This window comes from Notolepis coatsorum, assembly GCF_963971535.1.
Source record: "Notolepis coatsorum genome assembly, chromosome: 15".
In the NCBI taxonomy this organism is placed as follows: Eukaryota; Metazoa; Chordata; class Actinopteri; order Aulopiformes; family Paralepididae; genus Notolepis; species Notolepis coatsorum.
In genome coordinates, this window is record NC_140179.1 from 16,608,897 (window position 1) to 16,625,171 (window position 16,275).

General features: G+C 44.0%; 1 protein-coding gene across 2 annotated transcripts in view; it reads right to left on the bottom strand.

Moving 5' to 3' along the window:
* Nucleotides 1–3,118: 3,118 nt before the first annotated feature.
* The window catches only part of jpt2 (Jupiter microtubule associated homolog 2), a 31,366-nt gene continuing 18,209 nt past the window's right edge, over nt 3,119–16,275 (bottom strand). Inside the window, exons 2-5 of one of the 2 annotated variants that reach the window (XM_084330867.1) lie at nt 15,319–15,470; nt 7,674–7,828; nt 5,678–5,717; nt 3,119–5,129 (exon numbers count right to left, since the gene is read on the bottom strand). In XM_084330867.1, coding sequence (XP_084186993.1) covers nt 4,834–5,129; nt 5,678–5,717; nt 7,674–7,828; nt 15,319–15,470 — 643 coding nt within the window. In that variant the 3' untranslated portion in view covers nt 3,119–4,833. Of the gene's footprint in view, nt 5,130–5,644; nt 5,718–7,673; nt 7,829–15,318; nt 15,471–16,275 lie in introns of both variants that reach the window. The other variant, XM_084330866.1, reaches the window with a different exon arrangement.

Consider the following 16,275-nt stretch of genomic DNA (forward strand, 5'->3'; position numbering starts at 1 on the left):
ACCTCAAGTACCGGAGGGGACTTGTGCTATGTATGACTTAGTCCACATTGCAGCCGGCTTGTGGGAGGCAAGAAACAGCGTTCGTGACAGGGGAGGGTTGAATTGGATGATACGAAATTGGGATGGGAGAAAAATATAGAAAATGGGAGAAAAAGTGGATAAAAAAAAATAAATAAGTAATTGATTCTATTGTAAAACCTTTGACCTATATGCAATCTATCTTTTCAAAGAGGTGTTTTTCCTAATAATATGAAATCAGCAAAGGTAATTCCAATATTTAAAAATGGAGATAAGCATCAAATGGACAATTATAGACCGATGTCTCTACTTCCTCAATTTTCTAAAATATTAGAGAACTTATTTGTGAAACTGGATCTTTTCATGTAAACAAGACAAATGTCTTTCTCTGGTCTGCATCCCCTTAACAATTGTGTGTATTGAGCCGTACTGTATTGTACCCATTCTGCAATCTGTTCAATAAAGTTAATTCATTGGCAAATACAAAATACTGAGTGAACACCAGTATGGGTTTAGGGAAAATAGAATGACTACATATGCAATGATGGAGATGGTAGAAGAAATAAAAAGGCAGTTGAAAATGACAAGTGTTCCATTGGTAATTATATTGACCTGCAGAAGGCTTTTGATCACAGCATATTGGTGAGAAAATTGGAGAAGTATGGGATACGAACTCTTGGCTGAAGAGCTACTTGGAAAACAGACAGCAGTGTGTGCAAATTAATGAGTGTCAGTATTTAGGAAGGTCACCTGTGGAGTACCCCAGGGATCTGTGATAAGTCCAAAACGTTTTATACTTTATATTAATGATATTTGCAATGTTGCTGAACTGTTAAAAGTTAGTTATTTTTGCAGACTATAACAAAACAAATTTATATTGCTCAGGAAGTAATTTAAAAGGAACTTCTGTTTGATATTGAAAGAGAGCTGGAAATTCTCAAAACTTGGTTTTAATAAATTGTCTCTCCATATTAAGAAAGCTAAAATTATGGTTTTTGGTAATCGAAAAGAAATAGAGGGGAATATAGTTAAATATGTGATGTAAAAATTGAACGTTTGAGATAAAATTTTCTAGGGGTAGTTATTGATCAGAAATGAACATGGAAACATGTTACCAAGGGAAAATATCTAAGTCAGTAGCAATCCTGTATAAATGTAAGGATATATTAAAAGTATAAAGCCTTGCACATAATTTACTGCTCACTTATACTTCCTTACATATCTTACTGTGTGGAAGTATGGGGGTCGACATTTAAAAACTTAAATGCGATAGTCTTACTGCAAAAGCTGGCCATTCAGAGCCTTCATAAGGCTGGTTACTATGACCACACAAATCCACCGTTTATGAAGTCACATGTTATGAAATTTAATGATTTGGTTTATTATAAAATTATGAAAATAATGTACAGAGCTAAAGCAAAGTTACTGCCGGACGCCTGTTATTTTTCTACAACGGAGTTCGGCGATTTGCAAATCTGATTGGCCAGTGTCATTTCTGGTCATGTGGCGCGTACGCCCAATCGTGGGACCGCAAGTTTCTACACTGGTTAGGCTTAGGCGCTCGTTCGAAGTCGGTTAAGGTTAGAGTTTGTCTTAGAGCATGGCGATAGAACGCCTGCCCTGATTCCGACGGTTAAGCTTAGGCACTCTTTCGAAGTTGGTTAAGGTTAGGGTTCGGCGATAGAACGCCAGGTGCTTTGCAGGCTGTTCGACGCGGAAATGGGCAAAGACGCAGCTCGTCACGCTATTGGGCGCACATGTCACATGACCAGAAACGTCAGTGGCCAATCAGATTCGCAAATCACCGAACTCCGTTGTAGAAAATATAGACGCCTCCCGGACGGTGTGCAAAGGTTTTTTTCAATACATGAAAGAAAATATGATTTGAGACATTTGTAAATTTACTGTTCAAAAAGCTAAGAAAGGGATTAAAAGGAGGTGTATTTCTATTGTTGGCGTTAACTTGTGGAACAATGCTGATAGTTAAGAATGAGTAATTCACTTTTGGTTTGTAAGAAAATAGTTTGTATAGCTATTTTTTTTAAGATCGTTTTCTTTTAGAATACTGTTTGAGGCTTAATTTGGTTAAGAATATAGGACAGGCATGTATAAGCATTATGCTTCAGTCTGTACCTTTTCAGTCAAATCAAAGATTGTTGAATGATTGTGCATATTGTATTGTGTGATGACTGAATAAAACTACTACTACTACCAAGTAAACTGGAAACCGGAAATGATTGCCCGTCTCAATTCTCTTCCATATCTAAAATAATGGAACGAGTAATTTTCGAACAAATTGACAGTTATCTCACATCCCATGAGCTCCTGTTCAAATTTCAGTCTGGTTTTAGTAAAAGAAAATCACATTGAACTGACACCTGCCTGCTTTTCCAAACTGATCATATCAGGAAGGAAGTAGACTCTGGTAAATACTGAATAAGGAACGGTCATGTTGGACCTCCAAGAAGCATTTGACACCGTTAACCATGACGGCTACTCCACCAACATTGTACCCTTCAAATTTAAATCTTTAATGGGAAAATGTACCTTTTTATATTCTGCAGCAATTTTATGGAACAGACTACCTGAAACTTTAGTATAAAGCTACTTGCTTCCAGGTTTACCTTCAAGACCTCCTTCAGTAGAAAGCTAGCCTAGCTTAGCACAAATTATTGGAAGCAGATATGTACCACTAGCCTGGCTGTTAAACAAAAACACCTCCCGGAGTTTTAATCTAGACTAGCGGTCCGCATCCGCTTTCATTAATTTGTGCTAAACTAGGCTATCTTGCAGCCGGATAGCTTTCTACTTAACACACAGAGAGGAGACTGGTATCCATCTTCTCGTCCGACTCTGGAGAAGACCGTAAGCACATTCCCTGTAATGTTGGCGAGGTCCTTTAAAGCCACTGTAGTGGTTTCATGGTTGGGTAGGACAACGCTTCAAACCATCCTCTCTGATCGTGTCTTCAAATTAAAACACGGTCATCTCTTGAGGTTTCACTCACCTGGTTACTGAATCATGGCTTCATCTCCATTACAGTGATGAGAACGGAGTGATCTGTGACTGATGGCATAGTGAAAGAAAAGACAAACTCCAATTTTCAAAATAACAGTTTTATTGCAATACACAGGTTGTCTATTTTTACTTTTCTTTAATCGTCTCCTTCTGTTATGGTCATTGCCTGCCAGGGGAGAGGGGGGCAACACTCTGGAGAGGGGAGGGGGGCACTAGCACCAGGAGTGATCGAGGGTGAGAGGTTTCAGAGGCTCCGCTTGGTCCCTGGGCTGTTTTAATTTAAAACATAACAAAAGGCAAGCCCCCCGAGTGAGAGGACACGTCCTCCATGACGCCCCGAGTGAGAGGACACATCCTCCATGACGGCAAGCAACCGCCACAGAGCAGGACACCCGCACTAAACATCCATCATGTGCCCCGTGGCATAGCATCCAAATGGAATTTCTTTTGAGGAGATGGAAAACTTAGGGGCTGGGTAGGGGGGGCAACAGCACTGTAGCTCTTTGTATTCTAGTAATATTTTGGCTTTTCTCCTTAAAAACAGACTTTTGCTCTGATAGAAGATGATTTAAACTCAAGAAGGTTTGCAGGAGAAAGTGAAAGAAAGAGACAATAGATAGAAACACCATTATGGAGGAGAGAGAGATTGGCCAGATGACATCCATTATGTCTAGTGATAGGGTGATAGTACTCAGTCTGTGGCTTTGGTACGAGGATACATTGTGATATCAAAACACGACTGGTTTCACGAAGCAATCAATAGTCATTCAACAGCTGTCTGGGGGACTCTTTGGTTGCGGTCGAAACTTTGCCTAAGACAGAAGCATCTGTGGCGGATCAAAATAAGTCAAAATATATTAACAAGAGAATCAGGATTACTTAAGAAAACTGAACAAGTATTATTCTTTTTTATAACTATTATAACTCGAACTTTTGACAAGAAAGTGAAATCACTCCTTCTTGCCAACAAGGAACATTTCAAATGAAGTTGGAACATTTCAAATGAAGTTGGAACATTTCAAATGAAGTTAAAATAAGGAAACAATCAGGACTGTCGTGAAGGACGTCGTGATAAGAAAGACCCGTGAGGGAAGCTACTGACCATTTACTGACTGACTGATTGTTGAGGGTCAGGAATCTACCACCATCAGACAAGGGGGTCAAAAAGTGCAAGAAGGATCGAGGACAAACAAGCCAAGAATTTAGTGTCAGAAGCAACAACAAAAAAATACTAAAACAAAAAACCTGAATTGTGGTTCGTCACACAGATCAGGGAAGAGACAAGCTGGAATGAGATGCAGGAAGAGTAAGAAACAGAGAGGAGAGGAGGGGGAGATACAGGTCAGGAAAGGGAGGAGAGGAGAGGGAGAGAGAGGTCAGGAGAGGAGAGGAGGGAGAGAGAGGTCAGGAGAGGAGGGGGAGAGAGAGGGAGAGACAGGTCAGGGGAAGAGTGAGAGCGATACAGGTCAGGGGAGGGGGAGATGAGAGGGAGGAGAGGAGGGGGAGAGAGAGGTCAGGAGGAGAGGGAGAGAGAGGTCAGGAGAGGAGGGGGAGAGAGGGAGAGATGGGTCAGGAGAGGGGGAGATGAGAGGGAGGAGAGGGAGAGAGAGGTCAGGAGGGAGAGAGGTCAGGAGAGGAGGGGGAGAGACAGGTCAGGGGAAGAGTGAGAGAGAGGAGGGAGAGAGAGGGGAGGAGGGAGAGAGAGCCGGGTCAGGGGAGGAGGGAGAGAGAGAGAGGAGGAGGGAGAGAGAGACAGAGACAGACAGGTCGGGGGAGCGAGGGAGAGGTTCTGAGGGCTCAGTAGAACACCACGCTGGACTTCCCTCCTGGGGGGTTCAGGACCTTGTTGTGGGACCGGGGCTTGGGACCCAGGCGAGGCTCGTGGTCCTTTTCCGAAGGCTGAGGAACAGGGGTGAAGGAGGTGGTGGTGGTGGTGGAGGAGGGGGTGGGGGTGGTGGTGGGGGTGGAGGGGGCGGGCTCTGGCGTGGCTGGGACAGGGGCGGGCTCCTCCTTGGCTGGCGTGGCAGGAGGAGAAACGCTCTCCTTCACCTCCTTCTTCACCTCCACTTGACTCACCTTGGGCTGAGGAAGGACTGAGAGAGGGAGAGAGAGAGACACAGATTGTCGCATCTGAGCTTCTTCTTCCATCTAATTTAATGGCAGTTGGCATCTAGTACTTGTTGCATTACCACCACCTACTGGACTTCCACTTAATATAACATCAGGATGATGACGGCTAGATTTCCAATTTAGGAACACAGAGCTACAGTAGGTCTACACAATATCATATCTCTCAGTCTACAGTAGGTCTACACAATATCATATCTCCTGTCTACACAATATCATATCTCTCAGTCTACAGTAGGTCTACACAATATCATATCTCCCGGTGTCTACAGTAGTTAAATATTTTTCAGAAAATAGGGCTTAAGAGATTAGAGTAGTGGTACGCTCTTGCGATATATCACATTCACCTTTTTACCAAATACAAACTAGACGGTACACTAGGTATGGTCATTACATTAGTACATTAGGTAGGCAAGTGTTTTTTCCATACCATGTCCTCTTTAAGGTAGCACACAAAAGACACCAACTAAGTTGAACTAACCCCTGGTGGCAGCTCCTGGTGACTGACACTCACCTGCTGGCTCAGGGCCAGGAGCACTCATACTCATGTTGTCCTGGAAACAAAATGGAAAACAAAGATCAAAACACACTCAGAATAAACGAGTTAAATATACATTAACTGAAATAAATGAGGACTTAAATCATCCATGAACTGGAATAAATAAATTAGGAGATTCATTCATTTATTCAGATAATGGATGATTATGTCCTCATTTATTCCAGTTCATGGAAAATGCCTTTTTCCCAGTGTGGGGCAATAATTCAATATAATCATTTATCATACTGGTCGTACGTGGTACATTGTGATGAAGTTATAATAGTGATTTCTGTGATCTAAATGAATGATAAACACATCAACTCAAATGTGTTCAATATTATTCTAATAATCTGTCAATATCTTAGGGGACAATAACAGTTTTGGTTTAATAATCAGACTATCATTATAGAGTTCAATGCATTGAATAGCAATTTAATTATTATTAGTCTTGTGATTTCACATTTGTGAACAGATAATGATATACGTATATTATATATAATAAATACTGGAAAAATAACCCAGACGATTATTGTGATACGAATTTTCCAGCCCTAGCCTAGCACAAATGAATGGAAGTGGATACAGACCACTAGCCTAGCTTAAAGGAACACGTACAATTTTGGGGAAATGAGCTTATTTGCCATCTACCCTGGAGTTAGACAAGCAGACACCCTTTTCTTCTGTGCATGCATTAGGCTTAGGGAACAGCTGCACCGTTAGCCTAGCTTAGCGCCATGCACTGGAAGTAAGTGTGCCAGTGTAGCCTGTAGCAGTGTATTTACCACAACGAGAAATTTAATAAAATCACATCAAAAGCCCCGTTTTGTTTTTTTCCGCTTTGGCAGCAGTGGTTTGAAAAAAAAGATTCTGAGTATATATCTGCTTAGAAAACTAAAATGTCCCAATAATTTTTTTATGTGGTAAATACACAGGTCACAACATGTTTACAGGAAAGTTTTAGAGTTGTATTTGGAGTGTATTTCGTGACTGTTGGGAACTAGGCTACACTGGCACACCTACTTCCAGTGAATGACGCTAAGCTAGGCTAACGGTGCAGGCTTGGGGCAGGGCCTACCTTTGGCTTGTTAAGGTAGACTAGGATTGTTGGGGTGGACTAGGCTTGTTGAGGTGAACTAGGCTCGTTAAGGTGGACTAGGCTTGTTGGGGTGGACTAGGCTTGTTGGGGTGGACTAGGCTTGTTGGGGTGGACTAGGCTTGGGGCAGGGCCTACCTTTGGCTTGTTAAAGTAGACTAGGCTTGTTGAGGTGAACTAGGCTTGTTAAGGTGGACTAGGCTTGTTGAGGTGAACTAGGCTCGTTAAGGTGGACTAGGCTTGTTGGGGTGGACTATGCTTGGGGCAGGGCCTACCTTTGGCTTGTTAAAGTAGACTAGGCTTGTTGGGGTGGACTAGGCTTGTTAAGGTGGACCAGGCTTGGGGCAGGGCCTACCTTTGGCTTGTTAAGGTGGACTAGGCTTGGGGCAGGGCCTACCTTTGGCTTGTTAAGGTGGACTAGGCTTGTTGGGGTGGACTAGGCTTGGGGCAGGGCCTACCTTTGGCTTGTTAACACTTTGAATGCCCATCACAAGATATCTCGGGTTATCAGCCCGCGGGTTGAATGCCCATCAAGAGAATTCTCGTTTTATTTTTTTTATTAGCGATCTGAATTCATATTTCATCAACCGAGTCTACCGTTCGTAAGCCTGCCCCGCCAGGCGCTCAGATGTGGGGAAAAAGCGCCCCCTATCGTCTCCCAGATGGTAATGCACCCTTTTGGATTGAACTCAATGAAAATGGATGAGAAAAAAAAACTCCGGAATCCACATTTTACTAGGCTTGATGGGGTGGACTAGGCTTGTTGGGGTGGACCAGGCTTGGGGCAGGGGCTACCTTTGGCTTGTTGGGATGGACCAGGCTTGGGGCAGGGCCCACCTTTGGCTTGTTGGGGTGGACTAGGCTTGGGGCAGGGCCTACCTTTGGCTTGTTGGGGTGGTTCTGGACCAGGCTGGGAGCAGCAGGGACACTCTCCACCGCTCCGAAGATGTTGCTGCTTGGTCCCCCTGGAGGCACTGGTCTCTTCTGCTGGACTGTAGCGGCCGATTCCCCAAATATTCCACTGCTTTTCCCGCCTGCATCAACAACACCAAACCAAGAGCCTGCATCAACAACACCAAACCAAGAGCAGCAACAACACCAAACCAAGAGCAGCAACAACACCAAACCAAGAGCCTGCATCAACAACACTAAACCAAGAGCCTGCATCAACAACACCAAACCAAGAGCAGCAACAACACCAAACCAAGAGCATCAACAACACTAGGGATGCCACGATCAAGTTTTTTGCCACCGATACCGATCACCGATAGTCTATGAGCCATATCGGCCGATACCGATATATATATACTTTTTATTTTTTATAAAATATATATATTATATAATTAGACTTGTACTTGCATTATCTGCGAGACATCGCCACCACGCAACAAGTCAAAATGCTCGCCATCTGCAAACAGCTCCACTGTCTGTGTGTACTCTAGTAGCCTCCAGCTCCAAAAAGGATTCTCCTGTGCTGCAGCTGGACCCTATTGGTAACGTTAATGTGCTTTGGTCATATCACATTCAGCAAGCCCTCAGCTCGAATACGCATTGAATCAATGTTATAAGACATTGATATCAGGAGCTATCTGTAGCTACTGCTAGCCGGCTAGATGACGTTAAGACAGAACTTTAGTTCAATGGGACATTTCGTTTTGAACAGTGAACTTGCGTCAGCTAATGCAAGCTAACGCAAGCTAACGGAGGTATCAACATAGACTACTAGACTTGCTTGCTGGAGCATTTGTTGATATCAGGAGCTATCAGTAGCTAGCCGGCTAAATACCGTTAGACAATGCCTAATAAAAGTGAATAGTTGACTGGGTAATTTTGTTTAAACAGTAACGATAGCTAGGTAGCTAACGTTAGCTCAGGTCGAATGCACTATAGACTCGAGCAGAGGAGCCGCCTCTCAGTCCTCCGTGTTTACAAACTGTACACGGGTGCGGGCGGGCGGGGCTAGGGAGCAGCGGCAGTTTGCAGGTCCTGTGTGTCTGAGACAGACAGCGAGTGAGATCTCCGCTTGATCGGTGAATATGACTCATTATCGGAATTCGCCGATCGCATATTTATACTGATTATCGGCCGATAACGATCGGTGGCCAATCGATCGGGGCATCCCTAGTCAGCGTTAATAGTTTTAAATGCAAATAATTTATTGAAACATAGAAGTGGGGTCGGGACACACACACCGTTTCAACTCACCACCCCCGCATCATATTGTAGTCTAGTCGGTCTTCAAACTTCCACTCCTCTCGAACCTTTTTTATATTTGAATATCAACATTATCTGTCCATCCTCAGTAATCCTCAGTTTACTATAATATACTCCTGTCCTGAGTCCTGACTACATCGTCTTTCCAAATGCACGCACACACACAGAGAAAGGGAGACTGCTCCCCCCCCCCCCCCCCCCATTTCCCCAGTCCACACTTTCTGCTGCGTCTATACTTTCCGTAGCCGCATTTCTGGCAGACGTTTCTGGTCATGCGACATGTGCGCCCAATAGCGTGACGAGCTGTGTCTTTGCCCATTTCCACGTCAAACAGCCTGCAAACTACCTGGTGTTCTATCGCCATGCTCTAAGACAAACTCTAACCTTAACCAAACCCTCGAAAGAGTGCCTAAGCTTAACCGTCGAAAGAACTTGCCTAACCTTAACCAACTTCGAAGATTGCCTAAGCTTAACCAGTGTAGAAACTGACGTCGGCCAATCAGAGAGCGTCTGCCAGAAATGCGGCTACGGAAAGTATACAGGCCTTTCTGCTGCCTCTGATCAGGATTAGCTTGTTAGCTTACGCTAACGTAACGTTAATTTCCGGGCGATGTGGGCATAAAGGAATGGCGACGATGCAAAGCATGTTAGATGCATTTGACCCGTTGTGAGAAAAAAAAAACACCAGACTTATTTCGGGTAGCAAAATAGGCGCACTACTGTGTAGCCCTGCTCCTCTGCTTAATGCAGACAGCACGGACTGGGCGGATATGACTCGTCGAGTTGCCACAGGGTTTTTCAAAATAAGAGTATCGATATTAACCGAACGTTAATAGCTGCCGGAGCCATAGACATTATGACTGGAGCTGCGCTTGGGGCGGAAATGAGACCCGGCATAGGATTTTCAAAATAAGATATGAACTATTTTGTTACACGCCAGATGGCGGGCAGACCTCTCATTGTTACTCGCCTTAAATCTGCCCACGGTTGGCGGGTACTTATTTTGTTCCCCGACCCCAGCCGTTCCATGTATTTGTTAAATTCCACCACCAGCACACCTGATTCAACTAATAAAGGGCTAGTTAAGTTGAGTCACATTGAACGGCTGGGGTGCTTCGAGGAGAGGATTGGGAAGCACTGCTCTAGTCGATTTTGTGTTTTGAGCACAAAGTTCATAGATCTAGCCTCTTTATTTTGCTCTCAAAGTGCACCCGATTGATGCATTTAACTTTAAAAAAAAGTTCAGGGTCCGAGGTTCACCCACCACAATCTCACAAAATCGTGTGGAAAACACTGGAATACAGTATACTCGCTAGGGATGGGCATTTTAAAGAAAAATCCAGATGGATGATTGCATGCTATACTCGAGTGATCGTGTATTACTCGAAAAGGAAAAAAAATTCAAACGAACTTAATTTTGTTCATTCACGTATGTTTTAACACTGAGTGCCAGCCACGAGAAATCTCGTTAGTTCATACCATGCGTTGAGTGCCAAGAACGCGAAATCTCGTTATTTAATCGTTATTTTTTTTATTACCGATTTCCATTAATTTTTCATCAATCTAGCCTCACGTTACCAGTGGGGATCTATCTGAGCTCGAACAGGGAAAATACCGCCCCCTATCGTCTCTCCGGATGGTATTGCACCCATTGGATTGGACTGAATGAAATGGATGGGGGAAAAAAGAAAGTCCGGAATCCACATTTTACTCAGGCATGTAACCGGAGACGATCCCAGTCATTGCCCACCCTCAGAACAGTGTGGATTATGCGTTTCCAGTACCCAGCGTTGGATCAATAAACGCGATATTTGGAATAATCTTTTTGGAAAACATCTGATCTGAGGTAAGGAATCTATTTTACCAGTCTTGGGATAAGCGTTTCACCTATATCTCAGCGTGTCCCATATGCGTGTGTGTGTGGCTGAGAGTGTGTGTGCTGATCAGGAAATAAGATAATTGATTTTTCAGCCCGCTTCTCTAGTGTGCATAAGTACACATATACTATCGATAATCTAGTGTTTATTTGAAAAAAGATTAATAAATAGGCCGAAAAATGACAACGTGTGTCCTGCAGAATCTTTTTTTTGGAAGTTTCAAAAAGGTATAAAACGGAAATGTAACGATTAAAAAACAATTCTATCGACAATGTTGACTGCAAACAAGTCATTGATAAGCGACGGGCGTATTAGACACAGGCATAATTTAAGATATAGTTTATGCATTCGCAAATATGATCGCCCTCCCATTGACTACATCGCTGGCACTCAAGCGCTGTTTCTGGCGCCCACTGCTGGCACTCAAAGTGTTAAGGAAACCAACAAACAGTTATAATCTGACATGTGAAACAAATATGTAAAAAAATATTAATTTTTTTTCATAAAAATTTATAATTTAAGATAGATTTCTCATAGCTACGAGTAATCGATTTACTCACGCCCATCCCTAATACTCGCTGCAGCACAAACCTGACTAGGTCTTGAGAAGTTTTGGAAGAGTGACCAAAAGAGACTTTTTAAGAGGGGAGGGATTGATATTATGAGCTAATCTGCATTGCTAGGTTGGAAATATGTACAGTTCAGGCAATTCCAATACTGTCACAATGAACGTCTCCCCTTCTTCCACCCAGCTGCCTCTCAGTACCATTGGAGGCACGAGGGGCCACCCAGCTCAGTACTATTGGAGGCACGAGGGTTCACCGGCGCCCCCTGTGGGCCACCCAGCTCAGTACTATTGGAGGCACGAGGGTTCACCGGCGCCCCCTGTGGGCCACCCAGCTCAGTACTATTGGAGGCACGAGGGTTCACCGGCGCCCCCTGTGGGCCACCCAGCTCAGTACTATTGGAGGCACGAGGGTTCACCGGCGCCCCCTGTGTGCCACCCATTACAGTACTAGGGATGCCCCGATCACGTTTTTTGCCACAGATACCAATCACTGATCTTCTATGAGCCATATTGGCCAATACAGATCATTTTTGTTATAGCAGCTGGCAGTATTATACTGTAGTGTAGGTCTAAGAAAAATGATCTAATCTAATTTTAGAATTAAGGGACGCGCAGATCCGACTTTTTCAGTCCCGATACCTACCTGGCTTTGGGTATCGGCCGATACCGAGTACCGATCAGATACCCATACCATTATCTGAAAAAAAATATATATATAATAATAATAATCTAACCCCAACTGTCCTAATATACTAACCTACATTGTAGCACCAACATGGTTACTCAGCTGATGAGATTTGTGCCCTTCCTGATGACTTGTCGTACAGAACTTGTAAGTCGCTTTGGATAAGAGTCAGCTAAATTACTAAATGTAAATACCCATTGTTCAATTAATAAACTGTATGCCTCACTGTGTGGAAGAGACTGGGATCATTCTTTTGTGCAAGGCAACATCAGGCTTGACTTAAAACATTACTTTCCTAACTTAGTGAAACTAAATGTAACAAATTAACAGATATAAATGTATGTATTATTATTATATAAAAAAATAGCTTTTTTTCCTCTTCGATACCTGATCCAGCTATTTTAGTGAATATCGGCCGATACCGATCGCTGGCCGATAGATCGGGGCATCCCTACTCAATACTATTGAAGAAGCATTGCCGTGCGCTCTGTCCCCGACAACCCGAGACACTGAACACCAGCTCCTGTGGGTCGTTATCAGCAGCCCCCAAGCCAACCTTCCACTGGCCCCTCTGATACAAGTGGCTGTGGAGGAAACTGGTGCATGGTGCAGTGAGGGAGGAGAGGCGGGGCCAGACCCAAGGAGAGGCGGGGCCAGACCCAAGGAGGAGAGGCGGGGCCAGACCCAAGGAGGAGAGGCCAGACCCTGGGAGGAGAGGCAGACCCTGGGAGGAGAGGCGGGGCCAGACCCTGGGAGGAGAGGCGGGGCCGCGTCTCTACAATTCGTAGCCGCATTTCTGCAGACCCCTCTCTGATTGGTTGAACTCTATTTTTGCAGACCCCTCCCATTTCTGCAGACCCCTCTCTGATTGGTTGAGCGAAGCCCCTCTCTGATTGGCCCCCCGCATGAGCCGAGACAAGCTCCTCTAGCCAGGAGTCGAAACTCCGTTAACTCCAGAGAGAGAGGCTGAACGCAATTTATACGCATGGAAGTATTGATTACGCCATAACGAATCATTAAAAAAATATACCGTTAACTGGAATATGTTGTGTGTGCCTTTACACATGTTGGATAGGATTATGTAATTGGTTTGTATAGCGTCGCGTATAACGTTATTTCGCGTGACTTCACGGTTTATTCACATTTCACAACACAGCCAGCGGTCAACTTGTTTACACTCCCCACTTACTGTACAATGTAACATTTAGATTAACCCAGTTGTCTATCTGTATGTCATATGTTACGATTAATTGAAAATGGGGGACCCTGATGTAAACAAGACGAAAGTCTTTCTCTGGGGTCTGCATTCCCTTAACAATTGTATGTATTGAGCTGTACTGTGTACTGTATACCCATTCTGCAATCTGTTAATAAAGTTTTCAATCAATTCAATCAATCAATAACTAGACAGTTACAATATAACATTTAGATTAATTAACCCAGTTAATGCCTTAAGAGAGAGAGGCTGGTGGTCAAGTCAAGTCAAGAGTTATTTGTCACAAGTTGTTTATTAGCCTAGACATTTTCAATTCATCATCTTGTTTACATCAGGGTCCCCCATGTTCAATTCATGATAACATATATGACATACAGGTAGACAGATGGACAGTACTGCTACATTTAGACATTTATGACATACCAGATTTTGAACTTGTGGTAGGCCTAGACATTTTCAATTCATCGTCTTGTTTACATCAGGGTCCCCCATGTTCAATTCATGATAACATATATGACATACAGGTAGACAGATGGACAGTACTGCTACATCTAGACATTTATGACATACCAGATTTTGAACTTGTGGTAGGCCTAGACATTTTCAATTCATCGTCTTGTTTACATCAGGGTCCCCCATGTTCAATTCATGATAACATATATGACATACAGGTAGACAGATGGACAGTACTGCTACATCTAGACATTTATGACATACCAGATTTTGAACTTGTGGTAGGCCTAGACATTTTCAATTCATCGTCTTGTTTACATCAGGGTCCCCCATGTTCAATTCATGATAACATATATGACATATATGTATGGGCCACTCTCCAGGTGACCTGCATCGACCTTGCCCACACCAGGATCTCCTCCTCAGACTGGTGAGTAATTCGCACAGTGGCCTCAAAAGAGGTATGGTCAACGCAGGTCCAGGATGGGTTCACCGCACGTCTGTACGTGCAGACATGATATGTGTAACCCTTCGGTAAAAGTCCTTCAACACACAAGCAACAAGATGTTATTTTTTTGAAAGCCAGTAAATACTGACAAAAAAAAGCATAGACACTTAGAAGAAGCAATGTATAGTCCCCCCCACCCACCCAACCTCCTCCAATGTACAGTTTCTACGTCAAATGTATAGCCTTTCTTTTCTGGACTCTTTTTGTATCACAAACAGTACTGTATTTGTAAATCTGGTATGTCATAAATGTCTAGATGTAGCAGTACTGTCTATCTGTCTACCTGTATGTCATATGTTATCATGAATTGAACATGGGGGACCCTGATGTAAACAAGACGATGAATTGAAAATGTCTAGGCCTACCACAAGTTCAAAATCTGGTATGTCATAAATGTCTAGATGTAGCAGTACTGTCCATCTGTCTACCTGTATGTCATATATGTTATCATGAATTGAACATGGGGGACCCTGATGTAAACAAGACGATGAATTGTGAAATGTGAATAAACCGTGAAGTCACGCGAAATAACGTTATACGCGACGCTATACAAACCAATTACATAATCCTATCCAACATGTGTAAAGGCACACACAACATATTCCAGTTAACGGTATATATCTTTTAATGATTCGTTATGGCGTAATCAATACTTCCATGCGTATAAATTGCGTTCAGCCTCTCTCTCTGGAGTTAACGGAGTTTCGACTCCTGGCTAGAGGAGCTTGTCTCGGCTCATGCGGGGGGCCAATCAGAGAGGGGCTTCGCTCAACCAATCAGAGAGGGGTCTGCAGAAATGGGAGGGGTCTGCAAAAATGGAGTTCAACCAATCAGAGAGGGGTCTGCAGAAATGCGGCTACGAATTGTAGAGACGCGGCGGGGCCAGACCCTGGGAGGGGAGGCGGGGCCAGACCCTGGGAGGAGAGGCGGGGCCAGACCCTGGGAGGGGAGGCGGGGCCAGACCCTGCTCTTCCCGTTTGCTCAGACAGACGCTGGCTCTCACCTGGGGGATTAGAGCGCTTAGGACCTCCCTGGGTATCCTCGGCTGGGGTGAAGATGCTGGTGGCTGTCTTGTGGGTTCTCCTGGGGGGGGCGGCGTCCTCCTCAAAGCTGCCAAACAGGTTACTGGAGGTTCCTCCAGGGGGCCGCAGCACTCTGAGGAGGAGGAACATTACATTAAGCACTGAAGCCAGGAGTTACTGTACAATACCGGCGCTAATGATGGAGCATTGCCGTCGGTTGTGTGATGGTAAAGGGGTAACCGGCTGTCGTGTGGCAGTGAAAGGGTTAATAAGACAAAGATTACACTCTACTATCCCACGGCCAGTGTGAATACTCTGTTCCGATTGGCCGGCAGGTGGCCTGGGTGAGAATACTCTGTTCCGATTGGCCGGCAGGTGTGTGTTAAAACTGTTTAATGCACACATAGTTCAACTCGAGATGAATCACCGTTCAGTATTCATCCACTCCCCAACCGGTAAGAGGATCGCCAGCCAGTAGGGATGGGTACCTTTCACATTTGAACCGATACGGTACCGGTACCTGTGAATCGATACCGGTACCCAACGGTACCTTTTTTCGGTACTTTAGTCTCAAGAAATGTAATTTACCTACCTCAGTCGTAAAAAAAAAAAAAAATAAAAACTTCAAATAACTACAATTTCGACCGTTTTCGGCTTGCCATTGCTCCGACTGCTTTGTTGTTGAATCAAGTCAAATCCTAGGTAAGTATATATTGTGCGTGTGAACGTTGACATGGAGAGAGAAAAAAAAAAATCTGTACTCAGTAGTACCAACGTGTTCGGTTCGGTACCTCAAAAGTACCGAATTCGGTACCCATCCCTGCCAGCCAGACTTCTCATGGTCCCCAAGTCAATAAGAAATATAAAGGTGCATTTATATAAACAGCTTTTATCCAAAGCGCTTTACAAGTTGTTCCTCACATTTCACCCATTCACTC